Source organism: Bombus fervidus, chromosome 16 (genome assembly GCF_041682495.2).
Source record: "Bombus fervidus isolate BK054 chromosome 16, iyBomFerv1, whole genome shotgun sequence".
Lineage (NCBI taxonomy): Eukaryota > Metazoa > Arthropoda > Insecta > Hymenoptera > Apidae > Bombus > Bombus fervidus.
This window is the reverse complement of record NC_091532.1, coordinates 7,149,984-7,177,169: the sequence shown is the minus strand read 5'-3', so window position 1 is coordinate 7,177,169 and position 27,186 is coordinate 7,149,984. Positions and strand designations below refer to the sequence as shown.

Sequence of the window (27,186 nt, the reverse complement as noted above, 5' to 3'; positions counted from 1 at the left end):
GCGATAAAGTGATAAAGAATATAGTGATTCACTGCATAGAAACGAACTTCAATATTACCCGAAATAGAAGAATGTTTTAAAAATTTCTATCGATAGAAAATAATAATATGCGTTATACACGAAAGAGAGCCTCTGCTTTGCACTGTCTCGATCAGAAATCCACTGAAGTAAATACAAATCACAATATTTATACCTGGAAAGATAGCCGGCTATTTCTTGCCGGTGAAAGTAATACATTTATTCCCCGTCACGGCTGATTGTTCGATTATCGGATTAGCAACGGATCCCGATTTTTATGTTCCAGCACGGCGGTCTTTGATCTCGAACGCGTACGAACGTGTACCACCGAACGACAAATGACACGCGCCATTAAAAGCCGCTGTTATAAATTGCAATTACCGATCTACGCGGATCGTGCAATGCCATCGCTCCAATACGCTTTCCCTCGTCGTTGCGCCTGTCAAAAGAAATTGAACCGCGTGCACGCATCTTTGTAGCCTCTAACCATCGGCCGGATTATCGAGAGATTCAAACGGTCGATCGGTATTAAAATTTATCGATCGCGTTAAAGGTAATTCAACGGAGAACCGTGTCACGAGGATGGACATTTAAGCCGCATGAAACTTAAGTCCCGCTTGAATTACAGGGGAAATGATACGCCTAGAATATCTCGCTATATGTATAGTGATATTTTCGATCGAACAACCATTAGCGCGATTGAAATTCTAACGTCGTGTCCAATCGACGCGACGCGAAATATATATATATATATTTGCAACAATACCAACGCTGTACGGGTTATCGCATAATTAGCTGTTTCACGTGTGAAACTCGGTTACCCATTTCGTATCAGCCAGAAACTATATATCATAATCTACAACGCAGCAATTTCATGGTGCGTTTGCGAGGTAACAGCTTGACGGAACGTGGCCACGGGAGCAGACACACTCGATCAACTCATCTCGCTTCTGTCCGTGTCCCTTCGTTCAGCCAGATATCGATCGAGGAAATCATCATCAGCGGCATGCCGGCCATTTTATACACATGGCGGCGCGTGGGCGCCAAGATAATTACCGTTTTGAAATCGTATACGTATGGAGATTGATAGAGTTGCGGCGTCTTAACAATAGTCACAAACCCGATCGACGATTCATTATCGACTTTCTTTTCAATCGGAGAAACGGTACATGAGAAGGACAGATACAAAACCATTGTTCCTTTATACTCCCCTATATAAGGTATAAGAATGACTATGCACGAAACTATGGTTGCATATAGGTGTGATCCGCCTAATATTCTTTATGCGGTAGCTGCAGGGATCCGAACGATTCTAAGATTTAAACGAATATTATCCAGATTATGAATTAACGCGTTTCTCCTCTTCTTTAAATCTAATTAAAATTACTTCGTGACTTTGTAAAGAACAGTAAATAGCATATTATCGAATTAATGGAAATCCGAAGTGTACTATTTGTTTGCCTGTATGCTAAAGTAAAATCGTACGTGTAACGACGGGCGTTTCTCCGAAGCAAAGTTCTACAGCTTTCACGACAAATTTCCCGCGTTCCAAAACACGCGAAGGTATTCCTCGCTTTCTAGTAAGCAATCACCTCGGACCTAATCAGTCTTATTTATCATACTCTTTCCACACGTCGCATTTACCAATCTATATACGCACAGCATTTTCACGCACCTTCCCAAACAAACCTCGCTGTTCTGTTGATAATGACTTCTCGCGGCAACAACACGCACACACACGTTTCCTTGCTCTAAATTTCAAGCGAACCGTGCAACACCTCGACTTTCTACAACCACCACACCGTTGTCGATACATCGTGCAACGTGAAAAACACTCGATCGCTGATAGAATAATAAATTATTTCACGGTTGGGTTTCCTAGGTGTATAGAAAACGCGCGTTCCGATTCGCGTTTCGATTCGCGTAACGAGGACGTTGCGTGTCCCTGGCGTATATTTCAGTCGAATCCCGGCACAGTGCCATTCCACGACGCAGCGTGGAAAATATCCGCGGCGTGGGAGAAGCAGCAACCCTGACGACCGATACGGGAAAGAGTCGAATGAAAAATCCTCGAAATCGGGCACACCTGGGCCGCGCGTTATATAGGTAGGGCGTGTCGATGTTGCTACAGCTTGGCAAAATGCGTAGGCCGTCCGCGTATTATGCTGATCCCCCGAGTGACTCGGTATACGCCGAGGTCTGAACTCGCGCGCGAGGCTTGAATTGACTTTCAGGGCTGGCGCGCGCGCGCGCGCGTCCGAGTCCACGCAGAAATACCGTGGCCTGTCGCATTGAAAACGCGCGTCAAGTGACGCGGCCATACGTGCTCGCGTACATAGGTACGTGGGCGACCGCTATAGAGCACCGGGAGGACCAGGTGTCGCAGGTAGCCAGCGGTTGCCATTTTCCGCGCGAGAGCCTGCCGTGAAAAATCGACGACAACGCGGGTTCCCACGGTTCGAATGTGGACGCGCGAATGTGCGAACACCGCGTCAAAACCCATGTCTGGATTTTTCTCATTCGAAGCGTGTGTTTGGTGAAATGTGGTTTTATCATTTTGTTTTATTGGATCATACTGGCTAAAAGATATAACACTCCTTCGCTCGCAGACACTAAAAGCCTGATATACTTGTAAGGCAGAACTTGTCAGTCGAAGAAATAAAGGTTGCTCTTTCCGACTATATCGTAAAAGTTTGAATGGTATCCACTGAATGTAAGAATGATGTAGAAAGGGAAATATATGTCGATGATATTTCTTCCAAGAGAAGATGAAGATAACGTAAAGAGAAACAGGAAACGATAGGAGCAATATTGTAACTGCAATGATAGATAAGGCGAACTTCGGAGAACTTTGCGAACGTAGAAATGGACAGAAATCGTCGTTCGGTTAAAACGAGACGATTCTAAGTACTGAAACGTATCGAGATCGCGAAACAAGTATCTTTTTCTTAATCTGCAAATATTAATAATCATCGATAACGACCTAATTTTCCTGTACTTTCTCAATTATCCGAGCGTACTTTCCGAGAACCACTAATTAAACGTTACTTAAATTTATCTTCCCAGAAGGTATTACTCCTTATATGTCACCAGAGAGTCACAGGCTTTATTACAAGTCACACCGTGTCAGAAATGCAACGACGCTATGATTAGCAAAGGCGCCAGATTGACGCGGCCAGCGAGAAAAACGATAGAGTTCGGAGGAGAAAAACGCGCGGAAAGGAGCAGCCGTATTAATCAATCCTGTCCGCTCCTCGGCATTCCGTACGAGAGTGGCGATTTTCCTAGCGGCTCGAACCCTTTCATTATTTCGACAGAACGCTTCCGTATCGGTTGATTGGCGTTTGGCGCGAACTAAGCCTCCAACCAATTTGAATTTTAGCCGGCGGCACGTTCTCGAGAAAAGCTCCTAATTATACACGACGCCTTTCGGAGAAATATCGGCGACATTTTACAACGACTACTATATGGACGTGCGATCGACTTGCAAATGACGTGGAAAGAGAGACGAACCGAGAGAGAACAGTGATATCGTTGTCGGTAGGCGGTATTGTAAGTTATCGGGACCGAACGATTATCTCTAACACTTAGGTCCCGACGGAACGACGACCACTTTTATTCGTCAAAATCCCTAGGATACCATCATCGTTGACATCGTCGAGTCTTTCGCTTGTAAGCCGATCTTCGAAAAAGAATAAAACCACGGGCGCTCCGTCGGCTCCGCATTTAACCCCTTCTTATTAAATAAATCATTCGTCCCTTTGCGCCTCCCAGTCAATATCTCAGAGTCTCATCTTATAACTCCTACATTAATTTCTCTAATAGTCTTGGACACCGCTTTGTCTTCCAAGGCGCGACACACGAAACCGGCATTACCTCTCCTATCGATAAACTTTAAACACAGTCACGATCGTCGTAAATTATCGATAAAAACGATCATGCCCGTAACGGTTTAATAATAGAACGGCGCATTATTTTTGTGTGATTCGACAACTAGTCTCGAGATACCGTCTGGTAGACCTTGGACGCAGCGATACCTACTTGTCGCTCGACGATGCACACATTGTGTTAGCGCGGTTACCCTACGCTTGCTGAACAATCTCAAACAAGACAGCGAACAAGAATAAACGTTGGCCGGATACAAATCCTCAGGAACGCGAAAACGTCGTACGAACGGTACCGTTGCTACCTTAAAGGCTAAAGTCACGAGCCGCGAACACATTTTTCGTAAGAATTAAAAGAGTCGTAAAATTACTTCTTTCGAATATGCCTTGCCGTTATTTAAATAGACGTGCACTTTTACGTATATACTTATGCGCATACCTTACGCGTCCCAGCCGCGTCGTCGCGACTTATTCAATTGTCAAGAAGTGGAACTGCGCGCAATGCGTCGTCTTTCGAAAGTGCGAAATAGATACAACACTCACCTTTGACAGCGGCGTTGAGTCTGTCCAAATTCGCGAGAGTAAGAGGCACCGGACCAAAGTGCATCACTATCTTGTCCACGTGTCGAAGATCGCCGATTTCAGGATCGCGACGAGCCATGAAGATACCCGTGTAACTGCGGCGTATGTATTGGTCACATGTATCATTCAGCATGAGATCGAGGGTGGCGTTTAGTACACCCTTGATCGCTCTCTTAACGCGCACGTGCAACTGCCCGTTCCTCAGATCCTTGATTTTCCCCGTGAAGATGTAGTCCGCCTGACGAACCTTCCTCATAAAGGTGGTGTCGTTTTTGATCGCCGCCGTTAAATTCGCTCGACAGTCGAGAAGTTCCCTGGTGGACGACACGACCAAAGGTACCATGATGCTGGCCCATATTATCAGAAAACCGATTTTCAAGTTGACATCCATTTTCTTACACCGTCTTTTCACACCTTTCTGGCTATCACTTCATCACTCTGCAACATACGTTCACGCGATCTTTCGTCAATGTAGTAGATTGTTCGTAATTATTCACACACCATCGCACTCTTTAAATTCATGCTTCGATTAGCAGTGGCTCGATCGATTATTTCGGTCGATCCGCGTTAAAATCCTGCCTTGTCCGCATAACGTAATCGGTATCGAATATCTACGAACGAAAATGATGGATGGCGTTCGGAAAGTCCCTGTAATACCTGGAAACTGATATTCCGAAACAGTCGCGCGACAAACGACCACCACGACTACGTCGATCGAATGAGGATTTCTCTGCTTCGATCCTGATCTCGGTTTGATTAGTTCCCGTTTGTCGATCGAAGCATCGTTCCTCGAGAGATACCTGGCCACTCGAGCTGAGTCCTCTAAATGGAAACGAGTCCGATCTTACGAAGCGTGTGATCTTGAGCAACAGGTTGGCGCCGTGTGTCGACCCACGCTCGCCGATTTCCAATCCGCGTGACTCGTTTCCCGTTCTACCAAGTGGCAAGTGCGAAACTCCGCGAGATTCGATCGCGTGATCGATAAACTGTCGATTCGGCAGCTCGCTCCCTCGTAGTCACCACGTTTTATCACCTGCTCGATGGGACTAGGAGCCGATTCCACGCGATATTGTTACGGAATGTACGATCTTCGACAATTTTACCCGTCCTACTGGAACATCCAGCGCGAACGAACGTGCAATAACCTGCACTTTATGTCCACCGATTCGCGATTCCTCTGTTCGTGCGGCTTGATCTCTATAAGATTCAATACGTTCGACTCGATAATAGACGACAACCAGATTATTCAGATAGGAAACTCGGAAAAAACGATTTCGCGCGAAAGTCCGCGAAAACGGTCGATCGACTTTCACTTAAATCATACTTCCTCGCCGTCGATTTTTATTTGTTCGATCATCCTTGAAAGAAGAAGGAAAGAATCGATAAACCCACTCCGTTACACTCGCGAGACACTAGAAACCGCACTGAGGTTTCCAAAACGTTCGGTAGTTCACTAGACGACGACTGTCACTGATCACTGACAAAATGAACATTATAATGCGCGAGTCGTACGGTTCGTTTGTTCGTAAATGATTGACGAACGTGATCGAATCGAGTATCGGGTATGTCGTCGAATCGTCGACGTGTGATCGAACGACGTCGAAAGTGCTGTCGAAACGTAGAACGAGAAAAAAAGAAAAGACAATCGACGCTACCGACTTGGTTCGAGTCGATTATTGGACGATCGTGGATGTTCAGCTGACAGATGCAACGAGCCGTAGACACGAGATTAAGCGCTACCAAAAGCACTGTCAACGCGAAGTTAGCGGCACGCTCGACATTCGTGCTACCTCGGCGACTATCCGCGATCCTGCGCGAGAGTGAGAGAGCAGTGGTTGAGGTGGTGGTTGGTCGCGTGGAGGCACGCGCTGGACTGAGGAGGGCTAAGTGTGGATGCTGCAACTACAACGTGTAGGCGTAAGTCGCCTTAGACCAAGGGACCAAGAGGGAGAGAGAGATGACCGGCTCGGTGTGTGCACACGTCGCTCGCATACACGTATATCAAACAGATACACGCTCCCGCCTCTTTCGGTGCACGCTCGTGTATTCGTGCGAGCTCGCGAGGAAAACGGAGGGGAGTGAACAAGAGAGAGACAGAGATGAGAGAAATCTTACCAAGACGAGTACGCTTCCTCCGTGTCTACCACGTGAGCATCTAAAGATGCGTACTATATGTGGTTGCTATTGACACACTTATACCTACACCGATGCAGGATTTTCTCGTACGTGCACCGCGCACGAAATGCACGAAGGAAGATCGATGCACGTGAAAATGGATCGGTGCTCTTTCGTGTGAAATCGGAGAATCGATGGAAAACTTGAGTATATAGATCAACGTCGAAAGTTCGACGGAAGAAATATTAGGATGCCAACTCTTAAATCGAGCGTCGTTGGCGTTGCGTGCAAGCCACGTTTTAACACCTCGACGCCTGGGATTTCGAAAACGTGGATGATGGCTGGCAAAAAAAAAAGAAAAAAAAGAAAGAAAAAAATAGACGGTCGAGATGAAACGATCTAATCTATATCGACTCTAACGAGCTACAATCTCGCGCGGTTTGTAATTGATGGCGACCGATAATACCGATAATGCCGAGTTCCATTGATGCGGTGACCGCACGTTCGGTGGTTAGTTCACCGCATCACCCACGAAACGCTGGGAACCCTCTTTAACGAGTCCGTCGAAGAAGTTAATGGGTCGACTTCGTCGGGACAACATACAAGGGAAGAGACAAGCTCTTGTTCGCTTATTTATGATAATAGTTTCCTTTGCGTGAAGCTGAACGGACCGAGACTGATCTACGGTGTCGTCAGTTATGGTACATCATAATTTCCGCGGATATTTATATGCTCGCGTACAATGTTATGCAGCACCAGAGCTTGGGCGTGGAAGGAATGAGATTCTTGTCTTGCACTGCCAACCAGATATGGTCTCGAGTTTCGAACTGTTCGCAGAAAACGATCCTCCAAGTAGATACTAGAACCGTCCGTTTTGACGAGAAAAACCCCAAGACACCTACGCGTTTTCTTACCATTCCGCGAAATGATTCTGAGACCGTTCCCGCTAATTGATCAATTTTCCCGACCCATCGACGCGACGACTCGCTTTCTTCTCTTTTCTTCATTAAATCGAACTAATACGCGACTGTACTGCCGCAAGACGTCAGGAAACGTGGGCATTTCGATAGGTCAGGAATCCTGAATAACGTCAAGACACACGGTCGGACCAGTTATCGTGATGCGATAATGAAACACAGATCCGTATCTGGTCGATGTTCGCCCACGTGGACGGGAAGGAATGCAGGCCCGGCTAGTGGCATTGTTGCAGGAATATGCATCGATAGTAATAGGCACACCGGTGACGTTAATGAATGCCTTATAGCGAGATCCGTACCGTATCGCCGCCGATTAAACGAGATTTCTCGCCCGGTTCAACGGTCCGGATCCACAGCAGGCACGCGATCGTTTTCGAAAGGAACAGCCCTAGAATCGCTTCTATGGGACATTAAGTCTCCAATACACGGCGTGGCACGATCACCGACGAGCAAAGCGAATTGCCCCGATGCCCACGCTCGCTCAACGTATCACCGTGGATCGTTCGCTCCAAGTGTCCTTGTCTGTATGTCCTTACCGCGAATATCTGCGAATCTTATCCTTGAGGGTGTGATGTCGACGTTACGTCTCGAATTGTCTCGTATCTTCCATCTGAATTGTCACCTTCCACGCGCATAATATCCTGCGAAGTGCTAATGGCGTAATTCCCAACTGGAATATATCACATTGTTCGTTACAGTTATGGATTTAGTTATAACGCCGTTCAGCTGTTTTCACGCCTAGTGCCGTTTGCGATTTTTCGATCTGTATCGTTCTATCCGTGTCAGTAAAATCTACGTGTCCCCTGTTGAAGTACGCCTTGCGAACAACGCTAACTGATAAAGATATCGCGGTGTATTTAATAATCGTAAAATGTGTAGAATAATTTTAGAAGGGCAATCAATTCTGAAATTTCGTTGCATGTATCGAGGAGAGCGTTAAAGAAGTCCGTGTTAACCGATCGTTAAACGATTCGCTTTTTCGAAGGCAACCCGTTTGTATATAGACAGGCTACACGGACCGCACAGTAGACAAATCGTTGGTCGATGGGAGTAAAATATGGCGATGGAAAGACGAGACAAGCTACCGCGCCGACTGATCCACCAGCTAACGAATGGATCGATTTGCGTGGCTCGTTAACAATACACGTAAGGAACGCTAATGCGCCACTTTGTTTCGGACGACCTCGCTGCGATGAGGCTGTCGCGGACGAATAAAAAGAGAGAACCAGATCTCTCGTAGCTCCGTCTGTCCCTTGGAACTCGCAAGTCCGACCTAAGTTCGTCCTTGTCGCCCCCGAACCCAACCCTCCGCTCGATTATCCTTGTTCCATCGAGACGCTAAGTACGTGTAGCCTTGATTAAACTAATCTTATAAGCTCTCCCAACTTACAAGCAGCGGTAGCATCGAAAGTTATCGTACGGCACGGATTTGTCACTTCTTGCTGCTCGAAGTGGAGAAACTCGACGAAGAAACCGCGTTCAGTTTATCGTTTATTCACGCTTTACACCGCGATCACGCGGTTCGGCAGAATTTATTTACCAAATCGGAGAATATACATATCTCGTCGTGGCGGGCCCTAGATCGGCCAAGAAACCGACTCGATGACGGTACGACGGAGATGAGTTATGACGACCGTCGCCTCTGGCTTCTCCGCGTTACAATCTCGAACCACCCTCGGTCGCCGCGTTGTTCCACCGGCAACTTATAAATGCTCGCGTGCGTCTTCGCCGTAATGCCGACGTCGTTAGCCTTTTGTATGTTTGTCAAGGGCTATGTTGAGTAATATCGTTGGACGGCGATACGAGCGTTTGCCATTTGAAAAGCTATACAGATCGGCCGTTCATGACGTCGAATTGATCACGATTTAGTGCAAGGATGAACTTTTCTTACTAATTCTTCTTACTAATTCTTCTTACTAATATCACGACTCAAATATGACGCTCGTTGGTATAACGATAATTGAACCCCTCGGCACCCGTATGTTCGCTGTCGCAACAAGATGATATAAACAGTAGTAAACTCTAAGACAAATTTTAAAAAACGATGCCTGTAATATCATTACTTTCCTGTATATTTCAATTTATGGCGTTGATCAATGTGAACAAAGTTCTGAACAACTCTGTCATTAGCTAGCACCACCTTAAACGAGCCTGACCGTAAACTAGTTGGATAATCTGCCACCTGGAAGAACTCCCACGACATTGAACCGAACGTCGAGCGTGCTCGAGGTGGATGATCCGTCGGCCGTGGCGGCGGTGGTATCCGTGGTCCAGCACGGCGAGCAGAATCCCATATAAAGGCCGGGCACAGGTAGAACGCGGGAGCCGTGGCGAGCGGAACGCAAACGCGCGAAACACGCGACCACGCACGCACACGATCGTACCCTACATTGTAGCCACGAGGATACCTGTGGCGGAACGAAGATGGAACGCGAGGACTGTGGCACGAGTACGAGCATTAAACACACACGCAACGTCCTGGTGTGCGCGTACTTAGCATAAGTCTCGCACCCGAGGCACTCTCTCATCGTATTTCATGCTGGCTATGCTTATACGCGCGCCGAGTCAAAGACCGCCTCTCGTTCTGCTTCCTTCGTCGATTCTGTCTCCTATTTCTTCCTGGTCATTTTCATTTTCACCGTTCCAGGTACACGACGAAACGCGTCGAATAGAAAAGACTCGGCGCTGGGATAATGAACAAATTACAGGAAAGACGTAGTTGGCGTTGCAAGGTTCGACGGGGCGCAAAGTTCGCGCGCGACCGTGCAACCAGTCGATTATGATCTCGGGTGTCCGCGAATTATCGCGCGCGACAGCTATACACGTCGCGCGAATTGCCGATCACTTCTACCTTATTATAGAATTAACGGTCTATTCGCGGTACGAACGACGTAGTTGAGACCTGAGATTCGCGTGCCATAGCCGCGCTGCTGATAGACATCGTTGGTAACACCTCTTCAAACTTATAGAGTGTGAACGGTATACGCGGTACGTTCGCAATGAATAGGGCTGTATCGTCTTACGTCTACTCGATACGCGAGTATATGTATAGAGTGGCCCGAGAAAAAGGCTAAATAATTTAGGGACAGGGTATAAGCTAGAAATTGTCTGTCGATATTACAGGCGGATCGACAAGTTAAAAAATTAATCTTTATCTAATAGATGGATATTCGGTTCCGACGAAAGTCATTTTTGGCTTTTATCTTCCATTAGTCGTATCGTCCGAGCCCTTTTTCAAATCATTCTTCATATATTAGGAAGTACTCAATATAAACTCGTAGACACACAGACGGCAACCAGTTACGACAATCGTGGCGGTCTCGCTCGTACCAAACCGTACGAAGATTTATGCGTGTCTTAGAACGTTTTTTAAGCTGGATTAATGTAGTTCATGAAGAACGTCTTCCTGTTTAATCGGCCATGGCCAAAGTATTTACATCCTACCAGGCAAAACGACTTATCACGACGAAACGCAACGCGTCGAGCCCGGACGTCGTAATAGCCTAAATTAAGTCCGCGATTCTACTCGTCGCGCCGCTTCCTACGTTGTACCGTTATCGAGTGGATAATAGTACTTGTATTCTGGCACGAGGCAGGACTTGTAAGTACTTACTTACGTTCGCGACTCCGTCGAACGGACACGGAGCCAGCGTTCCTCGAAATTAAACGGACGCTTGCATAAATCTGCACAGAATACCGCGCAAACGAAGCTTGATCGGATAGGATCGAAAAATGTCCTAAGCGCGTTAGTTCAACACAGATCGCCGATATCATAAATAACTCTAACTCGGATACGTTTCATGGTTGTCGTAAACGGTTACTTCTCACCTTAATGAGTCGTATATTGATCGTAAATCCCGATCGTTCGTTCTACGATTCAATGTTAATGCGATTCCGCGAGAAATATATCGCGGCTGCGACTGTTCTGTCGCGTTATCGAACCCGTGAAACGTTGACGGTTGTATTCAGAGTCCACGATCCCGACTGGATCCCCTCGTTTTACGAGGCGAGCGTTGTCGTATAAACAAAGGGGAACAAGGGTACCTCGTAGATGATTGACCAAAAAACATCACCGAAACCGGACAATTTGGCACTTTAGAATCGACGTCCAGGCCAATAACGGATTTCGACGTGCGCGTGAACGCGAGTATGTCCGTGGTTGGACATAGTCGTACGGTGGTCAAGGGGACCTCTTTAATGGCGACCGCTCGCCAAGGTAGCATGGCGGTAATCTTAAACCGAGAAAACGAGCGTGCACGCGCGTACCGATGGAAATGAAATACGGATGAGAGACGAAGGCGCAGACTTAATTTAGGTTGTTACGAGGGACCCGGTACACTGGCTCTCGCCAAAAGGGTACTGTTTAAGCGATAAGTCATTCCGACGATAAGCCGCGACTACAGCCACGGTGAACCGTAAACGGCGCGGGAAACGTGGACAAGATGGAATTAAACTTTCACGAAGAAAAATGTACAGGCGTAATTGTACGAACCTTTATTGCGGTCGATGAGGTACGTGCGACCAGAAATGTAAATACCAACCCGAAGGAACTTTTCTCAAGACGATCCCGTTGCTGACCGATCGAACACTCTCGCCACGGGATACCTCGAACCTTACCATCGCATCGCCTGGAGATCCGCTCCATCGCATATAATTACGCGGCATTTTTCTCGGCTTTCCAACCACCGTCCATTATTACGATCGCTCGACGACAACATTCTTTTCTCCAAAGCGCTGATTTTCGTTGAAAGCGATTGAATCCCTGGGGGATCCGACCGTGAAGAACAGACGAGACGGCGAGGAAAGAGAAGGTGTGGTCATTGACAGACAGTCTGGACGTATTAAATCCACCCAGCGCGAACCAAGCGTTCGTGTTTTTCGTTTTCCGCGACTTTGTCGAAAGATTAATACGATGCCGCAAGGAAATTCTTATCTCGCGTCTTTATCGCAGCGACTGTGCCCGATAACGGTAGCCGAATAACGGAAAAGAAACACCAAAGTGTACGCGAAAGCTGTAAAGCTTCCTGGACAAACGATCGCATCTATGTTGTTTCATCCGATCTGAATGAGTTACAGGTTACAAGAGCCTACGCGATCGATCGTCAGACGTCTTCTTATCGAACGTGGAGCGTTTCACACGATAAAAAGTACAAAATGCGTAATCGTTAAACGGCCGGATATAATATATATTCAAACAGAGTAAGCGTATAATTTTCAGAACACATTATGCAGCATCGTTCGCGTTAACGAAGAATATCTCACGGCAACAAAATTCAAGAATGGAGTGATCGATCAGCCAACACGGTGAGGCGAGGGTGTTTCGTGTTTCCTGGTCTAAACCAACAATTACGGAGTTCCGGGATAAGTCCGGCCGATACGTGGAAGGTAAGGAATTCGTCTTTCCTCGAAGGGAGATTCGAAGATGACGAAAAAAGCCCAAACCTCGGTCGCGAAAGAATCGGAGAAGAAGAAGCGTTGGTAGAGAGAACGAACGAACCACCAAACGAAAGGTGAGGAGAAAAGGGGAAGTTATACCCGGGGGCACGGCATAAATCGCTATGGACAGACAGCATGTTCGACTAATTACAGATCCCTGATTACCGGTGGGCGCGACTCGTCCGCCTAATAAAGAAAAAATAAATTAATAAACCTCTAATATCGCAGTCGAACGATCTCCGTGGCGCGAGCAAACGGGAAAAAAAGAACGCTTATTAATTTATTGTGATCGGAATGCGATAAAGCAGGGACCGCGTACCAGCATCAAAGGATTCGAATATGTTATTTCACACTACGTTGTCAGACCTAGAATCAAAATGTTTTGAACCAATGTTTAAAAGGCGTTATTAATTTAAATCGCTCAATTCTTTTTTCTGTCGAACCAGCGATACGTTATCAATATTCAAAATGCAATTTTCAAAATGTGGCGTTAGCGAAAGTACGCGTACGATGTTCTAACTCGTACGATAACTGTTATAGATACGTAAACTTGAGAGAAACAAACGAATGAATTTCGTTTTCTCAAATGTTGAAAAGTCGAATTGATCGGATTAAACCGGTCGTGTTCGATCCTACGCCATTGGATGAAAATTGAAGTATCAAAGAAACTGTTGACGAGAATCGATCTCTCGCATGGATCGAATGGGCGGTGATAATACAGCGAAAAGGAGATGAAGGTGAATGGTGGCAATGGAGCGGAGCAGGACGGCAATGGTAGCGGAACACTGTAAACTTCCGCGTGGGTCTCTCTTTGCTCTTCAAGATGGCGCCTTGTTGAACGAACGAACAGAGGCGTCCATCCGCGAGGATTTATTTTCGCGGCATCAGATTCAACCGGAGTTACCCGGCGTAAACCCTAATGAACTGTGGCGAAACCGAGTCTCGTGTATGCGCGGAGGCGTTTTCACGGGCAATTAATGCGGCCTTAAACAGACTGAAGAAACGCCCCCGCGAAACGAGCTCGCTATTTCGATTTAATCGGTCTCGACGCTTCGACACGATTAATTAATAGGATAGTGTTATCCTTAGAGGGTCGACTGCGTCAGCCCTGAGCGATGAACTAATCCTACACCCTTCGCGTTCCTTTTGCATCGTTGGATTAGATCTTCATTAGAACTAACAATATACGTCTAGAAGTCGAAGCTTCGGGGATCCATAAATCCTTCTAACAACTTGCAAGCAGGAATACACGGACAATCGAAACTTTCGAGGAACAGCAATTGACAGCTCTTGGATTTATAACGCTCGGCGTTCTTTGCTATTTCTGAGAATTTAAATTCTGCGCGAATAACGATTGCAAAAAGAGAATTGAATAATAAAATAGGATTTATATCCTTCGGTATAATTTTAGATTACGTCGATACGATATCAAAACTGTTTCCTATCTCATTAGACAAAATGCACTATCTGTTTAATAGTTAGTACCGAACCAATAGTGGATGTACCAAAAACCAGCGCTGAGTCTACAAATTGCCTTAAGTAGCTCGATATTATTGGAAAACTAATAAACGGCTGTATAAGGAGCGAGATTATAGTGAAACGAGCTGCGAGTAAGGGAGTAGTCGTAGAGCAGTGGCAGGGTCGTTCAAAGGCACCGATGTCGTGTCGTTAGTGGATTGGAAACGCGTTCGTTTAACGATTGACGTATCGAAATCGAAGCAGCGAATGCCTGCCTAACTATCGAGAGTACACCAAAAAATGGCCCTTTCGCTCGACGATATTCTATTAAAGTAATAGCTTACGTTATGACCGCCGTGGCAAGTAGCGGTGCAACAAATTTCTTATGGACGATGTAAACCGATCTATAAGTCGAGATAGTTACACTGTTTAGCCAATTAGCAGAATGCGACCGGTTTTCAGGTGCACACCGAGAGACAATTTTCTTGCATCGAAGTCGCTTATAACGCGACACGATATCCGCTCATTCGTACAATGATTATCCTTTCCTTAATAAATACGCTGGCAGAACGTAAACCTCGACGGAAATGATTCGTATATACGTGAAAATATAGATCAGTGCGACGACCATTGCTACGTTATAACAGCACGTGTGCACACCCTCGTCGCTGAAAAATATTTATCACGATCCGTTTCGCGACAATAAAAAAATATACACGTGTACGCGCATGAGAAACGCGTCATTTCGACGAAGGACAACTGCGTTATTACCGTAAAATATTGATATTACCCGATGTCGGGAATTCACAAGGAAAGGCAGGGTCGCGGAGGCAACGCGCGGAACCTCGTGTCTAGCCTCGCAGTTTTAGCGCAGCGATTGAATAAATGTGGAGTAAAGTCGTCGTAATGTAGGGAAAAGATCTTCGACGCTCCATCGAAGACAATTTATTTAAATCACGTCGCGGAGAACGACATCGCGTACCAACATATTGTAAGTGAGCCGGACCTCGCGAAGCTGTAAAATCCTCCGACTGCGTGATAAAATTTCGTACATCTGCGATGATCCCACAGTTGTTACGAATCATTTCGTTTGTTTCTACACAAGGTACGCTGATGGTACAAAGAGAAATTACGTGCGTATATCGACGTATTAAACTAGACATTTAGGATGAATACATCTTCGAGGGCAAAGATCGTTAGCACAGTGTCATATGTAAGTACTTTGGTTGCTTCGTTCTTTTGCAATTTATACGTTACTATCGTTTTCCTCGATCCTCATTGGAACGAAATAAGCATCGAAATGTAGCTTGTTGCAACAGCATGAATCAACCTTAGGACGACACTAAGAACCGGTATGCTCAGACGATGACGAATCGAGGCGTGTCCTCGAATCTGATCGAAACACGACGCGGAACGATTCAACGATAACGAGGTCGTTTTCAAATGCCCACTGATTATGCACTTGTTACAAACAGTAAGCGGCATTCATAAGAAGATCGTTCGTAGGTGAAGTGGAGCGAGCACGGGGACTCGGATTGCCCGCCACTTCTTCGAGGATCGAACGGCTTCGAGATTGTGGCGCGTAGCCAGACACGCCGGTTTTCAAGCTGCAAAACAAAATCAATCGGCCCTCGAATCATCGTAAACTAACGGGGACTGACGATCAGACGCGGTCAAACATCGTCGAACTCCATCGTTGTCAATTTATCCAACGAGCATAAAAGTATCTGTCAGACGTTGTCCGTGCAACGATGGAATTCAAAGAACAATTTTTAAGCAGATACGGAGAAAATACGAAACGTTTCAGAGGATTTATACCAGTATGTTTGTCGAATTAGACTTCTTTGGGCATTCAGAGAAATCGCATGCGTGAGCAGCGTAGCGTTTCCAAGATTAGAGACACGTTTCCGGTTTAGGCAAGCGCTACAGTCACAGAAAATTATGATGATCCTGCTTACGCGGATCCATTAAGGAAGATACATGGTAGCAAGATTTAACTGTGACATTGTTCTTGTTTCTTTTATCCAGTTTTTTAGTGACATTGGTAGCTGATTTATGTCAAAGTTTCAACTCTAGTTCTCTATCCTACTTCGTTACTGATCTCAACGTTGGGGCAACTATAGTTGTGTCGCTGAGGAAAAATTTGAAGATGTTGACGGGTGGAAATAATGATCAAGAACCGAATGCAACAGAAGGGACGCTCACGAGACACGATTGTCCAAGACCAACCGGCTGTAAACAAGAGATTTCTCGCTCTGTTCTGAGCGAAATGAACGTGAAGCCCACCCACGCACCCTAAAATCCTATTGTTACCAAGGCGTCGCGTGCTGCGTGGCAAATGTTCTAGCACCTTTATCCGTATTCCTTACTTCCTCGCGTTTCACGAAACGCTACAAAACATTACCCACCAACGACGAGGACAATCAGACTTGTTGAATTTCGGTAGAAACGGAGCGTCTTAATGTTGGCAAATTGGCCAAATGGCAGTCGAAATTACAAATTTAAATTTTTTACGAGAAGAATGGGGAATCGGTGAAAACTTGGACTTTGAGATATCAAAATTTATAATTTTTAATAAATTTATATACAATCTTAACATGATTATTCAACGAAAAAAAGGATTAAATTTTGTATTTTAAATTCACAATCCTTGAAATCGGAGTTATACCGATCCTATCTCTTACCCTCGACAGGCTATATTTTGTTACATAGATATACGATAGAGCTAAAAAATGGAGTTTTAATTTGACTGAAATATGTAGACATCGGAACGTATGGCAACCGAAATTCATAAAACTATCGGATGGCCAATAAGATTTGGACACGGATGGTTCAAAGCAAAGGAGCCGTTCCTCTTCTCTCTATCTCACCCTCTCTCTCTCTCTCTCTTTCTCTCTCGATTCGTACTCACGTAAATCACCTACCTTGACTTCGGCTTAACGTGAAATTTACTGCCACGTCGTGGCATACCGTCGGCCATGTTCGAATCGCAAACGTTTACGTACGGCAGGCACAGTTTGGAGCCCGAGCCAATATTTATAGTGACTCGCGTATGACACTCCTTCATCGCCACTTTAAATTCACATCGATCGTAAGAGGACTTAATAAAAGCCCGAGAATCTCATTGAAAAGGAAGAAAAAGGCTGAGGAACGCGCGTACACTCGTGCTCCAACAAGGATTTCACCAAGCTAATATACATGTCACGGCAGATGTTCTGCCGACCGTGTCTAAAATTACACGGTATTAATTTGACCGATACGATCGATCGTACACGACAGTGCATAGACGCTCGAGTAAGTTATACGGTGTCCAACCAGCCAGATTACGCTGAAGAAAAATCGAATAAAATCCAACGTCAAGGTGATGGGAGTGTGGTGAAATCGATTCGGATCTTACCCAGTTTACTCGTAGGCAGGCTTAACGCGACTTAATATGTTTATCGAATGCCAAGATCGCTGGTATCCATTCGTCACGTCTTACCAACGTGACGAGTGTGCGCGGTCTGTGTCAGCCTAGAGAATCCCAGAGGACTAATGCCACTGTGATTCCCGAAGGACATTCAGGAATGCACGACCTACGCATACGCGCTACGTCTCTCCGCTCCTGTATACACGTATACATAGGTGAACAGAAAATCCTTGGTTCGTGGCGAACACACGAAGACGAAGGAGACCGAGGTTGAAAAAGACGAATGGTAGACAAATATGGGCAGGACGGTTTCTATGTGCACTTCCCATTACCGGGCACCCACGCACGGTAGGGTAACGCGGGCCTCAAGAAGTGCGTCGTACTTAATGGATTCTGGAGATTGAATTTATCTGAGTATTCACGCTACATCGAAGAACATACCCCGCCGCTTGCAACCCGCCTCTAATCCGAACTTAACGAGTATGAATATTACGCGGTATCGCAGATATTAATAATGTCGATCGTAACAACGATCCGGGCAATAATGGAGCAACGGTCGGACGATAACAAGAGATAAGAAGGATAATCTCGCGCCTTAACGACCACGCGAATTTCTTCGTGATATCGGATATCGATTATTCGAAGGGCGACTATCCGAGGACTCGCTACCACCTGGAATATTTGATGGCTTCGTATTCGACACGACAGGCTTCGGAGTTGCAGCGATCGAATCAAACAAGTTCTTCGGTCGGTGTATCGAAGAGGAGATATCGGCAATGTTAAAACAATACAAAGTACACGAGGAATAAAGAAAAGAAATGAGGCACGAGAGCGGCCGGGTAAACGAGAAAAATAATATTGGACCCTCTCGCGAGTGCGCTCATCCTGTACCCACGTGTGAATTATGCAAACGCGGCTATATGATCTATCCTTTTTACGGCTTATATTCCAAACGTATAAGAGAAAGAAAGAACACAATGGCGCGGCTCAAAAGTCGTCCGTATTTTAACCCTACGTCCCACGTGTCGAACGTTATGCGCACGAGGCGAATACATAACTCGTATCTCGCGGGAACCGCGTTTCTTTCTACCAAGCGTATAACGCTCGTCCACCGTTCATACCGGTTTTCCAAATATGATCTAATCCGGTTGAACGGTTGCAATTCACGTTTCACCGTTTGTCCCATGGGGCAGAGACCAGCCACGCGTTCAGTGCATGTAAATACGAGCGTACAATTTGTCGCTTCCCGCGATCGCTGTCAGTTAATATCGGCAAGATCCTCAACGAGCGAAAAAATGGCCGTGTATCGCGATCAGCGACGCCCGAATGGAAAACGCGAGCCAAGACGTAGTCCATTCGTAAAACGTGACGTGAAACGACGTCGATCGACTTAAGATACACACTTCCATGGATCGCTACCTGAATTACAGGTCCGATTCCGCGTCGATATTATAATCTCTCTGCGTGATCGGCGTGCTCGTAAACGGCAGAGATTAACTGCGTTCGACGCGATATTCCCTTGAAAACAGGCGAGAACTTCGCCACTTACGTAATCGCGCGATCGCAGCCATAATGAGATGAGAAAACCGTCCGTATTTACGTGGTGCTAGAAAGCTAGATTAACTGGAACCGAGAGGCTCGGACGAAAATTAATCGGTACCAGATTCGCGGCGAGTGCGACAAGCGAAACACGTGTAGATACGGTATCTACCGATCGAACGAAACTTTTCAATCGTTCCTCGGCAGTTACATAACTTATTCTCCGTCGCAATTTCAATAATTTCGTCGAGCTGTTAACCGACGATAAACCTACTGGTTTGCGAGGTTTATTAACAGCGGACCATGTTTCAAACGTGATCGTCGGATTTTTCGATTCTATCGAGACTAACGAGCCCGATCTGCCTGGAAAGTCATGCACGAGAAGCGTAGCGTACGCTCGAATGGCGACGAGCAAACAGAAAACGAGACGTAACGAGAGAAACGAAAAGCTACGAACCGAGCCGGCGGCGGCATCGTAACGTAACTCAGTACCAGGACCGTTTCCTCCAGGACGTTGTAGCCACGTATCAAATATGCAAATGCGAGTACATAATTTGTCGTTTGCGCGGCCGTGCGCTGCGGCGCGCGAGCGCTCGAGTGCGCAGCCACATTGGCTAAAAGTGCACGTGGAAAAAGGAGTACAATGCCGACGCGTTCCGCGTGGTGCGGCGTCCCACTCGCGGACAACAACGTGTCGAGGCACTCGACTCGATTGGAAAGCAGAGTCGAGTCGAATCGCCGAGTCAAAGTCGGGCAAAGTCGAGCTCTGTAAACTCCGCTCGAATCAAGGGGAAGCCAGTCCAGGCGAATTCTGTCGGTTCATCCGCAAAGCGGCAATGTATGTCGAGTATTTATAGCGGGAGAGAAGAGAGGATTGCCATCAGATAATGTCTGCGACGAGTACACAACTCTATTACTCTGTGGCTATCTTCCAGCATTTTTTCATCGCTAATTTTTCTGCCACACCGATGAAGTTCTCAACTTCACCCTTTTATCCTTATCTGATTTCATTCGATTTTTCTCGTCCCCTCCTTGCACGATAACGTAATTACCGCGCGAAATTATCTGATTCGTGGACTCACGAACCGGATGCCCGGAAGACCTTGCTCATCCGAACGATTTCTTACGAGCATCGTTGAAACGCTCGTATTTGACTCCCGAAAGAGTCCAGTTAAATTTTCGAACGAACACGAATCGTCGAGAAATTTATGAAAATGCGAGCGTATCTATATCTGGTTTATTTTTTCCTTTCCTTTTTCGACTCCCCTGATTGGTTTTTTTCGCGCCGTTCGTGTTCAACCGAAACGGAAAGAAGCGGTGCCCTCGGATGTTGCCGCGGTGCTATTCGAAAAAGAAACTTAAATCGAGTATCGTATTCGAAACGAATGCTTCCTGCTCGCTTCAAACCAGTATCGAAGCAATATTCGACAACCACCTACGCGTACCCCCGCGGAGAAAGTTGCCCTTCGCGATTCAATTTATTACAATCGTTGTGGTCGCACAAGTACCTATCCGGTAGGAATCTCGCCACCCTTAATTTCATCCGGCATACGGACCACATAAAATTAAAACGATCGACCGAGTAAACAACATGCCAGGATTCTCCGCGATTCCACAAAATTTTACGCTCTCTGTTTGTTTAAAAAAACATGCACAAACGCCTATCACGCGGGATCGATCCGGCGGTGAACTTTTACGAAGTCCAATCGCATTCGCGTCGCAACATCCGCCAGTGAACGTTTTCGAAATTGCATCGGCAAACGACGCGTGTCTACCCGATATGGAGAACAGCTAGCAAACTAACAGTCGCATTTGGACCGAGCGTCTCGTTTATCAACGCGTCCTACGATACTACCGGTCGTTTATTCTCGGCAATACAAGAGAACGAGAAACCGTTGCATCGCGGAGATCGAGTATCGTCTCATGCCGCGCCGATTGCCTTCCCCGCACGATGAAGACATTCAAGCTCGGCCGTCCGAGCGATCGTCCCGTAAATTTCCCAGGAGCGGCAGATACGATCGCGACCGCGAATAATTTCTGGATCGACCCTGGATCCCCCGGTTTTGGTATCCTGTTTTACGAACCGCAGACCGAACAATAGAGAAGACTTGCGATCATCCGCCGCTACGATACGATTTTACGGCTTATTAAGCTACAAAAGTGGCAGACCGAAACGGAAACGTGTAAAACGATGCGACGTTTTTCTATGGGTCTGTGGGGGGGGGGGCAGATTTCGTGTAGGTTCGGTGGTTGATCGAATGTGGGAAGAAATCCTTCCGTGGAATTCTATTAAGCGTGTAAAGTAACGCGAAGTCCCTGGTTATTTTGGTATAAAACTGGCAACGGACAGACGAGTGTCTTTCACTTCGCTCATAAATCGTTCGTGGGTGGAAGCAACGAGCATAAAACAACGTGACGGGCAAAAGGAAAGTCGCGGAGCAAGAAGGACAAAGAGAGCCGAAAAAGAAGTTTTCCAATTGGCCAGTCGTTGGATACGAGCTCGCGTCGTAACTCCTGTATCTTTTACGACGCAACTCTTGGATAACGGACTCCGCGCGTTGCTTTTCGCTTTCTTTCTCCCACCTCTTTCTCATTCGTTTTCGTTACAGGGAACGCTATCCTCGTTCCGTACAATTCCACGGCCACCAACTCGAGTCCATTTGTTGCCAGAAATCATAATCTGTAGGCGAATGTGCTCGACAGAAGCGCATCTACATCCTACATCCGCCGTAAAGCTAACTCTTTTACCCTGAAGGGTTGCGTCAATTGTCTTTGGTTAAGCACAGAGCAATACTCGTAAAAACACCGTCGTATACCATCGACCGGCCGAACGATGTTTGTTATTCCACGCTGAACGATGAAGTTTGAGATTAAAACGAAATGACCAATAAGATGACATTTTAACCATTGTTAACCGATAAACCGTTTCTACGGAATTCCGTTTACGTAAAATGATTTACGCTTACGAAAAGAGAAAGTCGGACTCGAGACGCACGACCGTAAGACGAAGTTTGCTCGGAAAACGTGGAAAAATCATCGACGATCCTTTGAGTGACACATCGTCGATTATGCTCTGGTAGGTAAGCTTTGAAGGCGTCATTACGTGCGAACGACATCCCCGCTTAAGTGCCCCATTTATATCTCGAGGGGCATAGCAGTGTACACGTAGGAATTTATAAGCTATAATATTGCTACCACGGTAGTAAAGCGTACCAGTATATATCAGCACCGCGAAAATGATCGTCTTGGTACGACGTGCATATTGCCGGATTTTATTGCCACCGCGACGATGGCTGTTTGTCGTTTTCCTATATGGAGCAACGAGAGAGCCTAGTCCGTATAACTATCGACGAGCCCTTCTGTCGTTTACTGGCGCGAACGCACCTCGGGCGAATTCTCCGGTTCCCGATGTCGCGATCTCCTATTGAGGAACGATGAATTCCAGCAGTAAGTGTCACATAGCAACGACTTGTCGTCGCTATTTGTCGCAACTCGATTCACGCCAAGGTGATTGCTCATTATCCCCCATGCGCAATGATTATTTCCATATATTTTGTAAAGGTTCGAATAAACGATCGGCGAACACGTTGAACCCAAGTCCAAGCGAGTAACGCGACACCACATTTATATTATTTGGACGAAGAAAAGGTAATTGTGTGAAATGACAGACGTTCGTATAATTAACTTGACACTAGGCTAATCCTGTGATATGTTTTGTCGAATATACACGACGGTTCTCACATAGATCCCGTGACTCGGAACCGTATATTATAACAAGACCGATAAAACAGCATTCCTTACAACATGTCCAAGATATCGACAAATTTTCTCATCCAGGATTTCATCACTCGATCAACTACCTTCCACGATAATTAACCCTGTCAACACTAAAAAAAATCCACCTTATACCTCCTTAATTAACCACATGATGAATCTCTGGTCTGATCGCGTGTTCGTTCAACAGTGTCCGAGCAAGTAAGATGAGAGGCTTCGGGGAAAGGAATAGAGAAGCCGATTCAAATGAGCGCGTCAGGGCACGACCGTGAATACAACTCTATCGGTCGAATACCGCCTACCGTATTATCGCACCTTGGCCGTATAGACGGCCGCGAAACGCAAGTGGCAATCGGCCAGTGCATAGACAGCTCCTCGTAGCAGTCGGCCGATAATAAGGTCCATCGACGTTGCAGAGATAAGGGTACACCGTGGGGCGGACCATGACGACGAGAGACATCGACACGTTGCTGTCGGTGGTTCATCGTTAAGATCGAAGACCTTGCGAGTTATCCAGCGTATTGGCGTCAGAGGGAAGCGGCGTAAGGCGGCGTACACACACGCAACGCGTGGGCGAGCCACGCGACCGAACGGGTTTCTTCGTGTCTACTCCTTCGAGCTACGGCTGCTTCGTGGCTTCTACGGACCAAGAGATGAGCGAGTCGCGCTGTGTATACCACGGCAACGGGCATTTGAATATTCACGCTCTTCCGGACGTCCACGCGCAACACCGTCGTGCCAGCGCGCGTGCCTTGTCAAAATAATGTATCGCCATCCTCGCAGCATTTCGCGGCCACGTATAAAGCAAATTCACCTACCGTATGTGTCCTTTTCGTTCGGGGACGCTCCGCGCGTGGTAAAGAAAAATAGCGGTTAAAAAATGATAAAAGGAAATAAATTTCCCACTTACGACAATGGGATCGTTCGATTTTGAAGCCAAAGGTGGATCGATTTGCTGCAAAGATTTCCAAGGCCATCGACCGAGGTTCCGAGGAAGGATAAACTAGAAGTTTAGTTAGATAGAATAGAAGGTAGACGTAAATTCCATATAGGATAGTAATCGAAAGAGTATGAATCATTCTCTCGTACTTAGAACGGAGGCGGTGCAAGTCCGATGGTAGTACAGCGAACAGGTAGATGCTAGGTATCTATCGGAAAAGAAAGATTCAGGACATCGACAAGGCTGTAAATTTCGATGAAGGATACTGCGAATGATACATAAATAATATTATAACCTGTTTTACGTGCTATTCCTTTTACTTCCATTATCCATGTTTCTAATTCTGTCTATCGTTATCCGACAATGATCGTCTTGAGCAATTATCTTTTGATTTCGGCAAAGCGAGCATCGTTGATTGAAAGATTCGTATCGGTGAGTCGCGACGAGATTTAATTGGGATCACCGAGGAGAACCTCTCTCGCACCGTGAAACCATAAAATCTGGGCTTGAACATAAGTATCGAATAACGTCATTCGCGCTTCTACGCCACGCCGACTTTTAATCGCCAACATTTGTTACGCTCGGTGGGATAGCACCTTCTCTAGCACTGCTTCGGGAATGCCGGTAGGAAGGTAGTAAAGTAGTAAAGGCACAAAAGGCAAGGACGCTATGATTTTGCGAGTGTAGCGTGAACGTAACGCGATCCTGTTTCCCGTGATTTCGATAGCATATAGAGAGCTCGCTACAGAAACCACTTCGCTGGCCTAGAATTTCCCCACGTGTCGCAAAAATTTTGACGGCGCAACTCCGTTATTCGAATCGAGAAACGTTATTTAAACGAAGGTCCGTTCCAAGGAAACGATAACTTCCCGCGATTAGTAGTTTCGATGTACGATGTTGATGGAAGCAATTTATACGCATAAATCGGTCAAATACTCGAATTGGTCTTCCCGTCAGCCATCGGGGAGGAGTCATTAACGCGGAATATCCAGACAGGCTGTAGCATCAGATGTGTAAATCAGATATTTCATTTCGTCACGGCACGTTAGTCACCGGTGAACGAAACATGAGAAAAAGGGCGAGGAATTCCAACGTCACGGAGTGTGGGTGGCGAAACTGGTAGATGAGAAATACAAACATCAGGAATGGCGGTAAATGCCCCGACTGACCATTCGAAACCAGTGTTCGTGTCACTTCACGTCGCGATCCGTGAATCGCGTGTTCCCATTTAGCGGTGCGCGCTGTCGCTCTTTTCGTATTTTCATCTCGACAAATTTTTCATCGTCTCTTGCAGTCGCATCGAGGAGAACGACGAAGAGACGCGGCTCCTTGTTCTTTCTGGTCCGTTCGTTGGTTTCGCCATACCGCGTTCGGTATGTTCTTGCCAGGAGTATATCCTGCTTTCGTGGTCAAATATTTGCACGCTCGTCCTTAGATATACAAAACGAAAGGAAGAAGTCAGACCATTCTCCAAACGCAGATTTTCGGATCGTATTCGAGTGTTTCCTAAATATCTTAAAACTCCACCACGACTATCGAGTTATAAGACGCTGGAATGATTCGCAACCGAGCTGCTTTTATCTTTTACGATATTCCTCTGTCTACAAGTTCGGATAGCTCTCTGCTTTCGCCGATGAAACAGCAGTTGAAAGTTATATCGTATACTTATGCAAATGAACAATTCTGATAGAAACACGATAATCCAATTCGCACGATCCAGAGTTCACGAGGTTCGAACTCGATCGAACCCATCTTCGATCCGGTCTGCTGTTTCTTCGAACCGACCCGCCATCAAACCCAAGTCCAATTAATATTCAATCTGACCGGCGATAAGAAAATATTGAGAACAGGCATTTTATCGTTAATGTGTCTTTTGTGACAGATAAAGCTTACGAATTAATTAACCAACGATATTACTTTACGGAACAGGTTTCGATCGACGTCAAGGGCCAAAGGTATGCCCAATTTTTATGCCGCTCAAAATTCATTAGCGCCAGCGAAAGTACGGGTCGATTGATGCGAACCGAAGAATCGATCGAATCACGAACTCGAACGAAGCTTATTTATTATGCCAGACTGTTGAACATTTATATCGCTTAGTCGAACACGATGTACGCTAGCTGTTAAAATATTGATATTTGACCGTTGAACGTCTGTGACGAACGGTGAAATACCAACTATGGTAGAGAAATTACACGGGATAATTGCTTCTCTCGTGAAACTGACGTGGGTGGCACGAACTCGACGGTGAAATTCAACCGGCCGAATCATCGGTCCACGAAAAGGTAACGGAAATATCCGACATGCCGTATAAGAAGAAAACGTCGAAGAAAACCCATTACTCTTTGTCTTGGTAGAAAATGATATTTCGATGTTGCCGCCATTCAATTTCAATCGAGCGATGCCACGAGACGAGCAGAATGGCCCGGTTCGAACGACAACGAAATTATAACCTTCCGACACGAGACCGTGTATCGTTGCCTGGCATCTCTTCAATACGTTATTCTGAAACACTTGGCTCGCGTGACTCGAAAAAAGATCTCATTGTCAGTTCGTTCCGCTGCAAGAAGGTCAAGGGACATCCCTGGCACATTATTCAAGGCTGTTCCAAATGAAGAACTTAGGAGAGGTAAGTACAAGGGGAGCTTTCTCAGCGATTGATAAGAAAAGAGCCGGCGCTCGCTTTCTTCCTTTTTAGTCCACCCGTGCTGGTCGAAGGTGCGAATTCTTGTATCTGGGCGTGGCAAATTGCAGCACGCGAACCTCTAATGATGCGAACAAACGAGCCGGAGCTTGAGGACAGAGAGGATTAGAAGAAAGAGGAACGTGCTGATCCACCGTCCAAATAAAAGCCAGTTACGAGAAGTAAACGTGACGAACTGTGAGAAGGCCAACAAATACTTACAACTACCATAGTTGGGTATACGCTACTGAATAGCGGAATTTAATTAGCTAGGAAACTTCGAAACTATTGCGACAACGTTTCAAGTAATTTAGTAATTCCTTTAAAAAGATGGTTTTCTCTTGTCACTTTCTCTTGTCAAAAACAATGTA

The 27,186-nt window shown here is 46.1% G+C and overlaps 1 protein-coding gene across 4 annotated transcripts in view; it reads right to left on the bottom strand.

Annotated features, from left to right (window-relative positions):
* Positions 1-6,836, bottom strand: part of LOC139995443 (agrin) — a 385,320-nt gene extending 378,484 nt beyond the window's left edge. For 2 of the 4 annotated variants that reach the window (XM_072018917.1, XM_072018918.1), the window contains exon 1: positions 4,446-6,836. In XM_072018917.1, coding sequence (XP_071875018.1) covers positions 4,446-4,875 — 430 coding nt within the window. In that variant the 5' untranslated portion in view covers positions 4,876-6,836. The remainder of the gene's footprint in view (positions 1-4,445) is intronic. The other 2 variants (XM_072018919.1, XM_072018913.1) reach the window with 2 other exon arrangements.
* Positions 6,837-27,186: the final 20,350 nt, after the last annotated feature.